Source organism: Alosa alosa, chromosome 12 (genome assembly GCF_017589495.1).
Source record: "Alosa alosa isolate M-15738 ecotype Scorff River chromosome 12, AALO_Geno_1.1, whole genome shotgun sequence".
In the NCBI taxonomy this organism is placed as follows: Eukaryota; Metazoa; Chordata; class Actinopteri; order Clupeiformes; family Clupeidae; genus Alosa; species Alosa alosa.
This window is the reverse complement of record NC_063200.1, coordinates 32,155,051-32,172,092: the sequence shown is the minus strand read 5'-3', so window position 1 is coordinate 32,172,092 and position 17,042 is coordinate 32,155,051. Positions and strand designations below refer to the sequence as shown.

The window sequence follows — 17,042 nt, the reverse complement described above, 5'->3', positions numbered from 1 at the left end:
AAAACCTAGGAACACCTTGTTGCGCCATGCGCTCCACGTTTGATAAGAAAAACCCCTCCCTATGTGAACTGGACATCCTACTAAATTTGAATAGACTTTTGACGAGTGACGATGCGCTTTAGAATGTCATGATAGGGCCCATACACACAAACACACAATACCAACAGAAACACTAAACCTAGCTGCATAATTTAAATAAAAGGGTTTGAAACTGCATGCTGTCACAAACTTTGGAGTATGGCCTGCTCGGCAGGTGAGGGGTAAAACTGGATAAACTGACTGATATTCTTATTCCATCACTAGCTTTCATGGTCTGATTCTGATAGGTAAGTTTCCACTAACGGGTCTGTCTTTACAAAGTCACTCTTAAAGGTAAACAAGGATACAAGGATACAAGGAAGTTTATTGTCACATGCATATAGTTACTGGAAGTCAGAAATGCAGTGAAATTATGTCTGGTGTCAGCCTATTTGTGCATTAATGGGAGGGGGGGTAAAAGTGCAGTAGAAGAGGGGTTTAGTAGATTAAGTGGCAAGGGCTGCATAAAAAAGGTGGGGGAGGATTGGGATTGGGTGGGGGCACCAACAAGGAGCACCCAAGAGCAACAGGGGCAAGGAAAAACTCCCCTTACCAAGGAAGAAACCTTGGGCAGATCCACGGCTCAAGGGCTAACCCAACTGCCAGGGGTCTTGGTGTGTGTGTTGGGGGATGACAGGGGAGATGGGATAGTGTGCTGTGTATGTGGGGAGAGGGCAGTGTGCAATATGTGTGTTGGAGAAGCTTCCCTCATGAGACAATGTGCTGTGTATTGGGGGCAGTGTGCTGTAAGTATGTTGGGGATGTGTGTTGGAGAAGCTTCCTGATGAAATAATGTGCTGTGTATGTAGGGGGCAGGGACTTACTATTGCAAGCAGAGTACTGTATGTAATGTATGTGAGTGATGACAGTGAAGATGTGTGTGTGGGGCGGGAGGGGAGGGAGCAGTGACTGTGTGTGTGTGTGTGTGTAGTGGGTAGGTGGGGGCAGTGTGCTGTAAGTATGTAGAGGATGTGTGTTGGAGAAGATCCTGAAGACAATGTGCTGTGTATGTGGGGGGCAGTGTGCAGCAAGTATGTAGAGGGGAGGCTTTACTGTAGCAAGCAGTGTGCTGTATGTATGTGAAGTGATGACAGTGATGATGTAAGTGTGTGTGTTGGGGGGGAGATCAGGGACTTACTATTGCAAGCAGAGTACTGTATGTAATGTATGTGAGTGATGACAGTGAAGATGTGTGTGTGGGCGGGAGTGGAGCAGTGACTGTGTGTGTGTGTGTGTAGTGTGTGTGTGTGGGGTGGGTGGGGCAGTGTGCTGTAAGTATGTAGAGGATGTGTGTTGGAGAAGATCCTGAAGACAATGTGCTGTGTATGTGGGGGGGGGCAGTGTGCAGCAAGTATGTAGAGGAGTGCTGTATGTATGTGAAGTGATGACAGTGATGATGTAAGTGTGTGTGTTGGGGATGGGGGTGGGGTGGGGGGGGGGGGCAGAAAGGCTAGGCAATCAAGGACATGGGTAGATGGAGGAGAAATCAAAAATAATAAATAAAAAGTGTGCAAAAGTTGGAGAAAGTCAGATATGTGTGTGTGTGTGTGTGTGTGTGTGTGTGTGTGTGTGTGTGTGTGTGTGTGTGTTTTGACGTGTGATGAAATAAGAAAATAAATAAAAGGTCTGTAGCATAGGGAGAGGGATGTAAAAGTGCTAAAAGTCTTGTAGGTGTGTGTGGGTGTGTGTGTGTGTGTGTGTGGGGGTCATGAGTGCTGAGGAGTGAATGAGTGCAAAGTCAGTATAGTGTGAGAAACTATGCAGTATTGGCAATTTCCTCACTGTTTTCTGTGTTTTTGCTTCTTTTTCGCTGGCTCTGTCATGACGAATGTCTGAGAAACTCCATCGCTACCTTTTTCTAGCCGGTGCCTGGCGTGTATGTGTATTTGAATGCAGTAAAGCAATTTGTTTAACTCGTTATACTTCCTGACACTGAGGCCGTCGGCCCGCCGGCCCACAGTTGCAAGGGTGGTTTTTTTCACCACAGGCTTAGGGGAAGCGAGACGGCCACCATTCAACACGAAAAAAGTCATATAACCATTCCAATGACTCTAATGCTGTTAAATGAAGGTAAATGAAGCTAAAAAACTTGCATATTAAGCTAAAAACCTGCATAGTGTGCCTTTAAGGCACGGATCCTTTTCTTTATATGTGACTTCCTGATCCGAGGGATACACATTAACTTAATGCCTCGTGACTGTTTCCAATTCCAATTCTAATTCCAATTCCAGTTTCTTTAAAAGCAAACCTTCCTGACAGCTATATCAAAGATCCTTGATTACTGCTCCGCTTGAACCCTCTCTGGCTATATGTTTTCCACCACTGGTTTTATAGGGTTTCACTTAAAGTGGAATGAGAGGCCTCTAGAGAGAGAACAACAGTACTACAAGTAAAAGGCTTCCACAAGGGTTCACTCTAGACACTAATTTGTTAATTAAGTCATTTCAGTGTACAGCATTCCACGAGTTATATAGCCTACATCTTCAACATTGCATTAGAACAATGTTGTTACACTATTTAATATGCATGTCAAACGGCCCTCATCTCACCTGAAGTCCCATCCCTACAACTGACCTATCATCATCGCCTATTACTGTCCCCCTGCCCAGATTCCTGGCCCGTACAGCCTAGCGACCCACTACTTGCCCTATGGCAACTCCTAATCCCCCTGGACAATTCCATTTCCTACACTGGACTATTTGAACTTTCTGACAATAAATAGGATTCATGCATTATCATACCAAATATGTAACCATCCCACCTCTTGTAACATACACCTCAGGTGGCTTTAAACACCATGTTCTATTCCGCTCCAAAAAAGCTGGTATGCTGTGCAAATCGTAAGTCAAACCAGAATGCTACGTTTTGTAAATAATGTAAATCCTATATTTAATTGAGAATAGTACAGAGACAACATATCAATTGTTGAAACAGAGGCATGTTATTCTTTTTTGGAAAATATATGTTCAAATTTGAATTTGATGCAAGCAACACATATCAAAACATCTGTGTTGCTTCACCTCTTCTTTTAATAACATTCTGTACATTTTGGGAACTGAGACCAGTTGCTGGAATTTTGAGAATGAAATATTGTCCCATTCTTGCCCAATATAGGATTTTAGCTGCTCAAGTCTATACATTTTGGGAACTGAGACCAGTTGCTGGAATTTTGAGAATGAAATATTGTCCCATTCCTGCCCAATATAGGATTTCAGCTGCTCAAGTCTGGGGTCTTCTTAATCATGTTTTTCATTCCATGATGCACCAATTGTGACAGGTCTGGACTGCACACAGGCCACTTTAGCACTTGGACTCTTCTACTATGGAGCCAGAACTGTGCAGAATGCAGTTTGACATTATATTCCTAAAATATTCAAGGTCTTTACTTCCCAAGACACATTGTCTGCATGGCAGCATACCGGTATGCTGTTTAAAACCTTTCCAGATGTGCAAGCTGTCCATGCCATAGGCACCAATGCACCATCCCCATACCATCATGGATGCTGACTTTTGAACTGTGTGCTCATTACAAGTTGGATGATCCCTCTTCTATTTAGATTGGAGGATGCAAAGTCCATGCTTTTCCTGGTATAACCACAGAACGGATTTCAGTCCATCAATAAACTAATAAATAAGACAGGGTTTTTTCTGGAATATGTCTAAATATGGTTTCTTTGCCTGGTAGAGTTTTCACCAGCATTTGTGGATGGAGCATCAAATTGTGTTCATAGACAATGGTTATCGGAAGTTTTCCTGAGCCCATCCAATGATTTTCTTTACAGAAACAAGTCTGTTTTTAATGCAGTGCCATGTGCCTCATGGTCATCCCATATTGTCCCATATTTCCATATTGTCAGCCCTGTCCTTTTTTTTTTTACCAATATTTCTCTGGATTTTCTGAATATTTTAATGTTATTTTGTAATATAGATGATGAAATCCCTTATTTTTTTGCATTATTCTTACATTGTAGCATTATTTGCACACACAGGTTTCATAGAAGGCTGAATCTGCATCTTTACTTCTGAGAGACTCTGCCTCTCTGGGATGCTCTTTTTATACACAATTATGGTGCCAGTTAACCTAATTAGTTGTGGAAAGTTGTTTTTTTAGCATTACTCTACTTTTGCAGCTTTTTGTTGCCCCTGTTGCAACGTTTTTGAGATGTGTTGAATTAAATTTTAAAATGAGCTTATATTTTCATTATATGCTGTTTATGTCTTTTTTGCAACTAAATATACAAGATTTGTAGTTTATTTTACACAGCATACCAACTTTTTTGGAAACAGGTTTGTACAAAGCAAACAAATAATCACCATCAAACCACTATTAGAAAACATGTTGACAACATCAACAACATCGATAACATAACAACATCGACTTTACTATGACTTCATCCCTCATCAAAAGAGCAAAAGGTCTTAGAGGATGAACATGAGGATGCTATTTCAGACAATGTATCTAGTACAGAATGCCAAATAGAATTGAAATTGATTTGAATGACGCTGCTCCCAACAGAGCTCAACTGTCGATTGTTCAATGTTTCTTTTCTTACTGGGAATCAATCTGTTGAATTTAGGGTGCTGTCAGTTCAGAGAGTACACAGAGGAGCTAGAAGATCATCCATACATATTTGATTTCCAGGGTCAGTATATCATGTTTTCATTAAGCAATATCAAAACCAATTTACAGAACAGTGCTGTACATCACAGCTATATGTTTTAATCAGCTTGTGTGTGCCCTGGTTATTGAACGGGCGGGCCACCTGTCATAGCATCTGCACACTGTAGAAGTTCAGATGGAAAATGCATGGTAGGCAAAGACAATTAGTGGTGCAAGGGGGAAGGTGACGCAAAGAATTAAGATCTAAGGCTGATACCAAAGACCTTAAAGTCTCTATGGATTTCACCACTATGGCCTAGTCTACAGGTCTATGGCTATGAATCTATTTACCCCTAGATGGCAGCATTGCTATCTGGGAAATTCATACCTTCACCTTAAGCATTAAGTTCAATGTAGCCTATACAAAGATCATGAAATTGTTATCAGTTTCTGGGGTGATACATTTGCCATTATTGCAGTTTGCTGATAGTAAGACATGCAGGTTTCATTCTGTGAGGTACACGGAGCAAAATTATCTTGGTAGTTGGAATATATCCGAATAGCATATGAAGCATCCTATTCATGCTTTTGTCCATTGGCAAAGTGAAAGGGATCAGTCATATTGTAGTTAAATTAAGTTCAATAAAGAATTTAAGGTAGGCCTAGGCTAGGGCCTATTGGATGATGGCCTCTTCTCAGCAGCTTAGAATTTAAACCACTTAAGACACCAGTAGGCTAGACAATGGTGGCTGATGTTTACAACTGAAGACATTGCACTGGCTCTACAATCCCATCCCAGTGATACAGTATGTAACCACTGGGGTTTCTGTGTGTGCGCGTGTGTGTAACCCACGCTATTATGGCCTGAAGAAGAGCTCGGCAGTTCTTGCGAGTTTGTGTGTGTTTAAGGTTAATGTAGAAGGAGTTTCAGAACGTTGACAGAACCTTCGCGCCAGAGGTGTTGAAACGTTAGCACAGTGAGACAGAGACACTCAAGACTGGCATGACAACAGGCTGAGCAAGAGAGAGAGAGCGAAAAACAACATAGTTCCCTTCTTAACGTTACATGAGGAGAGGCTCTGAAGAAAAAAACCCATCTTGGGATCTATTCGCTTGTCACTACGTATTACCTCTATTGTCTGTCGGGATACGTCTCGGAGATATTTTTACCGTCTCAGCAGAAGGGCAGAGAAAGAATTCTCTGAGGGGCCTCAGCTGCGGATGAACTTTGGGGGAGCGCGAGACACGCTGCTGACATGCGGAGAGCCTCTTGCTTGCCAGCTGATGACAGTCATAACCTGCCGAACCCTCAGCCATTTTCACACCAAGACCGCAGTTTCACCTGTGAATAGCTAAGTAGTTTGCTTCATTTCTTGGGCACGATGGTGACTACTATGCACTATAATATCTGGAGTGGATAAAACTGATTATTCTTAATTTGTTGAAATTAAATGTGTTTGTCAGGTGTCAACAAGGGAATATTGCAACCTACCTCAATCATAGTTCTACACTTCAGTTCCAGACTTCAATATCAGTAAAGACCACCAGTTTAGACGAGGTCTTGATAAATAAATACATTTAACTGCCATGAAACATGATTTATGCATGAGTCATCTCGTGTCATCCTACTCCCTGAACAGAAGTCTGAAATGCTTACTTCTCTCTGAGATGGTTCACCAGTGCCATACACGTTTGTTTCACTACAATGGGTCTCAATGCAATATGACAGTGGAGGGACATGGAGATGTCTTAAGGGCAAACCGGCAGCTCCATATGGGGGAAGACTTCTGAATCCTTTATCACACAAGATGCTGCGGTGTGTGGTTGGCTGTGTGATCCAGCAGAAGGGCATCTGAAAGGGGATAAAGGTGCAGATAGGAGAGGTGTCAAAGGTTGCAGATGGAGATCTCTTTTGGGTCTCAACGCTGAGTTTCAGGCACAGAAAGGGAGGAAATGGTTCTCTATGGGGGAAAAAGAAAAGAAAATGAAGGTAATATTACCACAGTGTGGCACATTAGATAGGCTAGTGCTTATATTGTAAATAAACATAACATAAAACAATGTCCATGTCAGATAGGCCTATTCATTAAAAATAATTTCACTGCATAAAATAGCTTGTTCTGCTACTGGCCAGTTAAATTATTTATCTCATGTAAAAGCCCAATCAGCATCAGTATTAACAGTTGGACTTCAGCTGCACCTTCTTTCTCTCCTCAGAGTCCCCCCCATCAGAGCTGGAGTCTGGAGATGAACTGCAACTTCATCAACTTTGTGAGTTAGCACAGGCCTGGGAGGAGAGGGGTAGACAGGCGGACTGTCGCAAGCACTTCTCCAGCCACTACATCATGGGGCGGCCGCAGGTTATTTCCCGTGGATGGAGCTGACAGCACGGTTCATGTGTTAGAGGCCTCAGGAGCCCCATTCATTAAACATCACTTATGTGCCAGCGGCCAGGAGAGGACGGAGGAAGGGAGAGAGAGAGGCGGGGGCAGGAGAGTGGGAGAGAGAATGTACAAGGCACCTGCCATTCTTCTTAACCCCCACTGAATTCTCTTCAGCCCAAATTGCTTTGAGAATTGCCTTGGTGGTCATTTTGATCTGATCTCATCTGGCCAATAAAATAAATCAATTACTCTGCCACTAGTCATTGTGGTCTGGAAATCTGTTTGTACCAATTTTGGGTACAACACAAAGACGACTTCCAAACAATATCACAACATGCTTGGCAGTTGGAGAAATTAATATTTGGGCAAAGTTTGATTGTATCTAGTTCAGGGACCCCGAGTAAGTGCAGGAAAGACAGTAAGAGTCTTCCATGTCCTCTCCAACTCTGACATTAATGACTCATTCTACGGCAGCAGGAACCACAAATACATTGGTTGACGTAATACTCCTGCGGATACTTGCGGATATCTCAAAGCTAGCCACCCAGAGGCTTGGGCCTATTTTTGGAAATACATCTTCTTCGAGCATATTCAGATTTGTATGATCAAAGTGGTTCTGCACAAACAAAAAACAGCACAAGAAAACAACCACAAATAAACACAAAACAAGGCCAATGTCAAGTTCATTCTTTAATTAGAAAATCTACTTATATACAGTATATATGTACTGTAGCAAATAAAGTCGATTCCGTAGGGTGCATGACAAGCACCAGTCCATCGTAGCCTTCCACACTATAAATAAAGTTTCATTTGAAATGTCTTTTGTTTTTAATATCGTTCACTGTTGAGTCCCCAGACTGGGAGTACTTCTTCCAGCAGAATCAATCTGTCAATACTGTGGCGTGGCTGCACTGAGTACAACATATTCTTTCCACTCACACAGAGGGAAGAGGAAAAAAATAAACTTAAAAAAAAACAATCCTCTAAAGTCAGTCAGCATAACATGGCAGTAGGAGACCTGAGTCGGAACACGGTTTGGATCTGAACACACACCCTGAATCCATTTAGACAGCAGCTTTTGGAGTTGGTTACATTGTTTGTGGGTCCCTGTTGTTAGGAAACAGAGACGAAAGTGAAAGCAAAAGAGAAAAGAAAAATCAACATCCCGAGGCAGAGAACCAGCAGAGCATAAACACACGTTATCGCTTTGAAACACTGAGAGACACACAATGCAGTAAAAATGTCATACATTCCCTAATTGCAGCCCAATAGGACAGTCGGAACAAACATTTTATCATCTGTTTAACAGACAGTGCTTGGTTCGATATATTACAGTCCATAGATACAATGCACAGAGAAAAAAAAAAAACATTAATAGATCACAGTAAAAAGTACACGTAATAATTTCATTTTTGTTTGATCATTTAAAAAAAAAAAAAAAAAAAAAAAAAAAAAAAAAAATTGGTTATCTCTCCGTTGCCTTCCTTGTCCCACCTCCACACACTGTTAAAAAGTGAGGTTTCGCGGTTGATCTCTACCTCTGTTGTGGAAATGCCTTGATTGAAATTCATCGTTTAAAACCCCTCACACCCCACAGAACCTAAGTGTCGCTTTACTTGAACGGTATCAGGCACTGAAGTCACTATGGCCAGAACAGGTTTTAGTCTTATCGTGTTACCCTGAATGCAGTTGCTATTTACATGTGTTTGTTTAATGCAAGGATGTTCCCTTTACATATCAATGTACACCACCAGTCTGATAGAGTTTAATGTTTGTGATACATATATGGGTTGAAGCGGGGGAGTCAGTACAATTTTCACACTCATCGCAGCTTTGACTTTTTTTTTTTTTTTTTTTACTATATATTACCTTCTCGCATATTTGATACACATTTTTTCATACAGTTCATTAGCAGGCAGTGGATGAAATTAGGATTTGCAGATTTACTTGGTATTGACAACCCCCCTCCGCCCTCCTCTACCTCTCAACCCCAACCAAACATTAGTGCGAATAACAATTTTTTTTTGTTTGTTTGTTTTTGCTTGTTCCTCACTGGTTGAGGATTCGCCCGTTGTTTCGTTCGCGTCATGTCAGTTTGTTTGTCAACGACAGGCGTCAACAGGAAGAGTTTGGTTATTCTGATATGGCTGACGAGCGGCTCAATGCCAGGAGCCACAAAAAGGCCCAACACATTTTCTTTATCATCCCCCGCCACCTCCTCCAACCAAATTTCCTCTCATCATTCCGTCCGTCCTTTCTCAACCCTCTCTTTCATTCCTGTGCTCCTTTTTCCAACGTTCCCTTCACGCTTAATTTCTCTTCCATCATTTCAACCTCTCTATAGTTTTCCCCGCACTCCCTCTTCCCCAGCCCTCTTTATTCCTCCTTTTCCTCCCATCCCCCCCTCTTCTCTTCTCCTTCTCGACCTCCCCTCACTAAATCTTTCAGTCTCGTGTGTTGGTTTCTCGTCACCAGCCTCTCCTCTCCTGTCCGTCCGCTCTTCCTCTTCCTCGTGGCCTTGCAGCTGCGCGGGGCTGATGCAGACGCTGACGCGGAGGCCACTGGTGTATATGTTCCGCTCAGCTACTGGCCCGACTTCTTGTCCTTTTGGAAGCTGAAGCTGGTGCGGCGGCTCAGCTTGCGCTGCTTCTGGGCGAAGTAGTCGGCGCGCGACGAGCTGGCCCTGGACTCTAGGATGTAGTTCACCTGAGGATGGGGAGTGGGGGAGGGTGGAGGGTGGAGGAGGTGGGGTGAGTGATGCTTTTTGATCATCTTAAAGAGGTGACATCAAATGTGTGTGAAACCACACACACTCTTTTGGATTGGAACCCTCATTGCACAGCGTGAACACAGAATAAATGTAGCCAATTGACTTTACACAACAATAAGATATTCAGACTAGCATGCTGGCACGAAAAGTTTCTGAAGGTGATCTGATGTAAAATTCTGCCGCATGTGGGGAGGGGGAATAGATGCATATTTGAGGAGTGGCACAGGTGTGTTGGGCGAGGGGGAAGGTGAACACAGCGAACTTGCTCTTACCTTGAGCACGATCTCGTTGACTGTAGCAGCATCAGACTCGAAGTAGAGAGCCTTGTAGTCGTGATTGCTGAGATATGTGAGTTTGAATATTGCATGACCTGCAAGGACAGTAGATAGAACGAGAGAGAGAAAGAGAAAGAAGGAGAGAGTGAAAGGGGAGGTGACTTCCAGAATAAAAAACAAGCACAGAGGTACTATACAAGTAAAAGACAAAATAATTGTTCCATGTACTGAAAAAGCATAAACTAGTTTTACTGTGCATATTTTCACCTAATGCTGAATGAATTACCAAGCGAGAATCACAAATATTTTTTGTGTGCTACCATAAAATCCAAGCTCTATAAATGTTCTTTTACTATTGAACAAACATCTGTTGGTCCTCCTTCATATTTCATTAGTAGCCTCGCATCCGGCACTGACCATTCATTAGCGCTAATGCACAGCACAGGGGTTTAAATCAGCCAGCATGCTCAATAAGCAAGCGAAGGTTAGCCTATGCTAATCTTGTCCCCCTTCCATTAGGCTAACTCCCGGCCGGCCCAGGGACCAGGCAGTGGGGGGTGACGATCAATTTAGGCCATTTGAAATGGCCAAGCTATCAGTCGTGTCGGAAGGTCACAGGAGTGCAAAGGAGCGAGCTCTGGAGAATCCAGCTTCCGTATGAGATGATGAATTCCCATGGCTTGTCAGACCGAAAGAGATGATTGGTCCCGACCAAGGGTTCCCTCATCACAAAAACAGTACCAATATCCACCTGATATTAAAGCCGCAGATGCGGTGCAACAGTAATCCTACCCTTTGGCAAAAACCAACAAATGGGAAAACCAACAAATTGGTACTAAATTGTGTAAGAGCTCCACGAAAATCACAACCAGATTGTAACACATCTTGTAACACATCCTTTGTGGGATTCCAAATAAGAATATAAATCTGAATTTAACACAGCAGGACAACTTGAAACTGGGTGAACCTAGCTGAAACCTGGCCCCTGCTAGTATTGTGTCAGATGCAAGTGTTTGATATGATGGGGAAAAAAGTAGTACATTAAAGTGTCACTATATCGATCAAAACACACACAGCCAAATGCATGAGCTGATGGACAGGGCAGCACTGGAATACTGGAAAGGTCAGACTCCAGTCTCCAGGCAACACCTACAGGCACATAATTTAATGGCAATTCTGAGAAAAATAAATAAATAAGTTCTTATAGGAAAAATGCAATGCTCAACACATTTTGCCCAGGGCAATTTAACACTGTGATTTATTTAATTTATTTAATTTTGGATAAGCAACTTAAAAGGTCTATTAATATACTGGGGGACACATCGAGACGATTAGGTAATGCATGAGTGTATGTGTGTGTTTAGGAGATGCGTGTGTACGTTTGAGGGTGTGTGTGTGTTTAAAAAAAGAAGGCTGGAAAGGTTCTTCATTGACCTTGTGGCTTGGGGTAATTAATGACAAATGCCTTAGTTACTACTTCACGACAGACATTAGGGCAAGTGCTTCCTGTGTATGGCTTTGCTGTTAACTTCATACCTTTCTGGTTAGGAGAATACGTGCTTTTTTTTTTAGAAAGATCTAAAGCGAGGGAGAGCACAGTCTAATCAATGATGTGAAAAAACAATGCCTTGCTGCTTCCCCCAGAAACATTTTAAGTGTAACCATGATATAAACAACAACAAAAAAAGATGCTAGCAGACATTTTACTGCAGATTAGTAATCCTCACAGTGATTGGTGAGGTGGAACTAGGAGGGAGAAGAGGAAGTAAATGGTAGACTATGATCACACGGCAGCATTTATAATACTTTAGCTCTGTTGCTTCTTCACAACATTACAATGGGCCCATCTGAGGGCTTACGTGAGTGTGTAGGTGAGGTATCTATGACCAACTTGAAAGCAACAGAAACACTTATCACATTAATGGGATGAGACCCACATGCAAAACGCCCATCACTCTGGGCCACAAACATCCTCTCACTTATGATTAGTTTATTTGCTTGGTGCAAGGGTGTTTCATAGCAGTTAGCTTGCTGATTCATAAATCCCCTCAACTACTGCAGTATATACACACACATATACTGCTTGTGATGGGTTTCTACCCCCCTCTCTTTAAAGCCATACCAGCTACTGTAAGAGATGACTTAAACACTTTAACAGCTGGAAAGCAGGTGAGGAATAGAGAATGACATGGCTTCATTTCATTTCACTTCTGAGAGGGTGTGTGTGTGTGTGTGTGTGTGTGTGTGTGTGTGTGTGTGTGTGTGTGTGTGTGTATAGCCATGATCTCCTGTGAAAATCTATTGTTTATCCCTGCTTCACGAGACAACCAAGCAGACCAGGGAGAGGAAATAAGCGATGATGCGGATGGTAAGACCTTAACACCCAACCGCAAGGAATAGTGTGGTCTCACAAAGGGCCCCCCACACACACAGATACACACACCTATACAGCCTGTGATCTATATTTCTTCTCCTTCATCTCTTGATGATTAACACACACACACACACACACACACACACACACACACACACACACACACACACAGAGTGTTCTACTCACTTGGGCTCTTCTCTTCCACCAGGTCGCAGGCACACAGCAGATCAGAGTCGATGGAGATGGGCTTCTGTCGGATCCAGAACTTGGTGCTCGTCTTCTGATTGGTGACCGGGTCGATCTCCACCTTCTCTCCCGAGATGCCTGGCGGAAAAAAACAAAAAAACGGAGGGATGGTGAGAGCGATAAAGCCAACAGGCACATGGGGATGAAAGAAAAATCAAACAAAAAAAAAAGAGAGCGAGAAACAAGAGAACAAAAAACAACGTAGACAATGAGAGGGAGAGAATGCAGCTGTGTTGTATGGGGGTTTTTATTCCGTGTGCACCATCTTATCGGGAGTATTTAAATTGATTTCCAGACTCCATTCTCCTGGCCCTCAATTGTGTGCTCGCATGCAGACGCCTGGCCAAGGACTGCCTCGCTCTCCTCCACCAGCGGCAACACAAAGGACGCCGAATCCACAATGAGCCGGAACAAAGACGCGGGGATATTGCCAGCTCATACAAGGCGAGCCCACTGATGACAGACATGGTGTACCAAAGGCACACAACGCCTCCCCACCACACACACCCTTTTTGTTGAAAAAGCCTCCACTCAATTATTAAACCAGACGGTCCACTGGATCAGTGGAGAATAGACGCAACGCACACAAACGCAAAATGTGGGCATAGATGACCGAGACAGCTTTGATAGCCTATTCCAACAAACCCACGCAATACACCCCCTCAATTACACACACACACACACACACACACACACACACACCAACCCCACACACACACACACACACACACACACACACAACCCCTCATCTCTTCTGCTCTAAACACACATGGGAAAAACACTCCCCAAAAACACCACCCCACAGGGGGGCCCCCCAACGGTGATGGGACTGACAGCTGTCAATCAGACAGGCCGACGTGAAATATTGCAGGCAAAGATCAGCGCGCCCCCGAATACTCCCCGGCTGTCAATCACAGTCGGCACAGCAACGGAATAATCAACTGATGCACGCCGTAAACGACCATTTTGGGTGCGTGTCTGAAGCCATCAGTCAAAAGTGAGTGAGTGTTAAGCCATTTTTGAAATGGGGGAGGTGGGGTGGAGGGTGGGGTCTTGGAGATCACTGAGAACTAATATGCATTAGGAAAATCGGCTAGACTAGAACACTATGAGAGGAACCTCTCCACCTGCCGAGGATATTGAATGCATTGAGCGGCGTAAAAGGAAAAATATATATAGCATGAACTCATTCCGCAGCCTCTCCCTCTTTTCCGTCTTTGGCCATATGGAATTGGTTGCCATAGCAAAGAGCACAGGAAACAACAGTGTGCTTCGTTCAAACGTGATGAGAAGCAGCAGGGCAATCATAGGAAATTGTTCTAAAAACAGGCTCCTTGGAAGGCTTCACAACAGGGGCTTCGGCTCATGCACACATACCCTGGTACTAACAGATTTATAAATCACACATTCTGGGTCTACTACTGACAAATGGAAACGATTTATGAGATTTCTATAAACTAAGGCTTTGGAAGAGGTCAAAACCTATACATCCAGTTGTATCAGTAAATTGCCCATAAAACCTTTACTCATTTAAAACCTAGTGCATTGCCACTGGTGCTCTCCTTCCAGTATGCTACTTGGGTATGAACAAGTCAGGTTACTGAAACCAGGCAACATCTCATATCATGCATGCCCTCCTCCCCTTCATATCCTCATTCTCTTCCTGGTCTCACCTCTCTCTTTCCATCCTCTTTGTTCTGCCTCTCTCCCTCCCTCTCTTTCTGTCCTCTTGTCTCATCTCTTTCTCTCTCGTCTCGTCACGTCTCTCGTCCCTGCAGTGTCCCCTCTGCACTGAGTGGCCCGCTGGCGAGTGAGCTGTTCCCGCCGCTAACGAGAGGCGACACCTTCCCGATAACCCCTCCGGCCGTCGCTAGCCCCAACCCCCAACCCTTCGCTCTTAGTTTCCTTTCATTCTCTTCCATTTCTCTGTCACGGCGTTAATGAGCTTTATTGACCCGGCCGGCACGGGGCTGACGGCTCCACCATCTTTTTTCATTTACATCCATTACGGGTGAAACAAGGGCACAGGGCCTGGCAGACTGCAGAGCTCTCACCATCCCTGCAGTAGCGTAGGCACCATCCCAGCAGACACCTCCGTACAGTCTTGGGTTGCTGTTACAAAGCTACCATACAAATTAGTGGGTGTATCCATATCAAGAGCTAACCTAATCTCACTTTGGACAACTGGGTGTAGATGATGAGCTGCAGTCACTAGTCGCTTTGATTTTAAGCGAGAGAGAGACACACTAGACACAGCTAGCATCTTAAGTGTACACATGGTGACAGGGCAAAATCTGTGTTTACCGTCTGACTGCCCCTCTCAATCATCCAGCATCGCAGAAGTGTGATGAGTAGAGACCAGGGACAAACCCAGAGGCCAAATGAGACATTAGGTGGCAATAACGGGAGGAGCACAACAGATTCCTTTGCACAGAACGGCAGTGCAATAGCGAGCTAACTGGCTCTCCATAACTTATAGAGAAATAGAGTGAGTGTCTTTTGGATTGCCCACACTGGAGTGTGTGTCCGTGTGTGTGTGTCTGTGTGTGTGTCTGTCTGTGTGTGTCTTACCCAGCTGTGTGTGTGTGTGTGTCTGTGTGTGTGAGACTTACCCAGCTGTACGTCCGTCGTGAAGCGCAGCTTGTGGATCATGCTGATCTTGAAGGACTTGTAGTGGTGGCTACTCAGCATGTCCTGCACGGTGGTGATGTCTATGGGAGGGTCCTCCTCTGAGCTCTCCTCACCTCTCGAGCCTGACCATGAATAAACGAGAAAGAGAGAGAAAGAAAAACGCATAAAGAGTGAACTGTAAAAACAGTAACCCTGTGGGAAATTAAGATGGTCAAAAAATATCTGACATAAATAACACGCTCCGCTCTCTGTCTATAAGAATTCAAGACATATTTGTAGCATCTTAAGTCCTTAAATCAGAACTTATGCAATGTATAGCATAAAGGAACATTAACAAATGTATGACTATTATTGCTAAATGACCATTTATATATACTGCTAAAAAAAAACACATTTTTTGAAACCTTCCACCCTTTTCTCCATTCTCAAACTACATTCACAGAATGTCTGACAGTTCTTGCAAAATAAAACTTGCTCAGAGCCATATATATATGCGGGAATGAGTGTAGGTGTGCTCACTGTTTTCTCGGACGAGGCAGAACTCCAGTGTGCTCTGGCTCTCTAGTGTGCTGTCCAGGTCCACCGCCACGTTGGGCTCCGCCTGCTTCTCCAACCTGTACAGGGGACCTGCAGCACAGAGACGACACAGAGCGCTCAGCATCGCTGCATCAGCCTCACGTGTGGACAACAACAGACCAAAAAAATAAAATAAAAAATAACACAAAAGTGCTGTATTGAGAGGATAACGGCTAACTAAAAGTAAAGAGAATATGTTTCACAGACATTCCACACTAAATATGCTTCTCCTCCATTTCATATCTGTTGATGTGGGTATATATCCAAGTTTTCACACTCTTTTCAGTCAGACCCTTGTCAGAAATTACTCAGCTACATAATTATGGTTTCACACTGAAAGCTCTTTACTGGCTAGTAGTGAATATGTAGAGTGGTGTTTTATGCTTGATGGCGATACAATGGTCCTCCTTCTACTCTTTAGAATAATGCAACGTTACAACTTGACAGTTCATTTTGTCCATAAAATGGGGTGTAGCATTTATTTTGCACACATGTGAAAATAACAGGGGATGGGAGAGGGGGAGAGGGAGAGAGAGAAATAGAGGGAAAGAGACCAAGTGAAAGACAGAGGAAAAAAAGTGAGCCTGCACAGTATCAACCATATGCGACACTCCTCTGACATACAGGAGCACACTCATCATCAGGGAGAAGGGCACCGAGGTTATGGCATCTCTTCTCGTTTCTCTCTTTCCCGCTCCCAACTCTCCCTCCCTCCTTCTCTCTCCCTCCATCCATTCCTCCCTCCCTCCCTCCCACCCACCCACCCACACCTCCACCAGCCTTAGAGTGCCTGGCCTCCTGAACAAAAGACGGCATTCAGCCCTCTTGGCCCCCGACGCTCTATTCATCTCTGGCCCCAGGCATGTGGAGGACGCCACGCTCCACCCAAACCTGGAGCCCCGATTAGATTCCCCACCCGCTCCTTTCCCCAGCGCCACCACCGCCAGCCTCGGCCTCCGCCAGCGCCAGGGCCGGGACCCGTTTTTAGGTGACCTCTTTGGCTCCCAAACAGCCAGATGCAATTATCCGTCTCCACCAAAGAGGACGGCAATGAAATCAAGGGAAAAGGAAAGAGAGACAGAGTGAAAGAGAGACAGAGTGAAAGAGA

At 44.0% G+C, this 17,042-nt stretch overlaps 1 protein-coding gene across 2 annotated transcripts in view; it reads right to left on the bottom strand.

Moving 5' to 3' along the window:
* Nucleotides 1-7,739: 7,739 nt before the first annotated feature.
* Nucleotides 7,740-17,042, bottom strand: part of mapkap1 (MAPK associated protein 1) — a 38,237-nt gene continuing 28,934 nt past the window's right edge. The window contains exons 8-13 of one of the 2 annotated variants that reach the window (XR_007195271.1): nt 15,878-15,985; nt 15,340-15,480; nt 12,668-12,805; nt 10,105-10,202; nt 9,528-9,768; nt 7,740-9,411 (exon numbers count right to left, since the gene is read on the bottom strand). Coding sequence is in view for 1 of the 2 variants with exons in the window: in XM_048259209.1 (XP_048115166.1) it covers nt 9,646-9,768; nt 10,105-10,202; nt 12,668-12,805; nt 15,340-15,480; nt 15,878-15,985 (608 nt within the window). In the remaining variant the exon portion in view is untranslated. Of the gene's footprint in view, nt 9,769-10,104; nt 10,203-12,667; nt 12,806-15,339; nt 15,481-15,877; nt 15,986-17,042 lie in introns of both variants that reach the window. The other variant, XM_048259209.1, reaches the window with a different exon arrangement.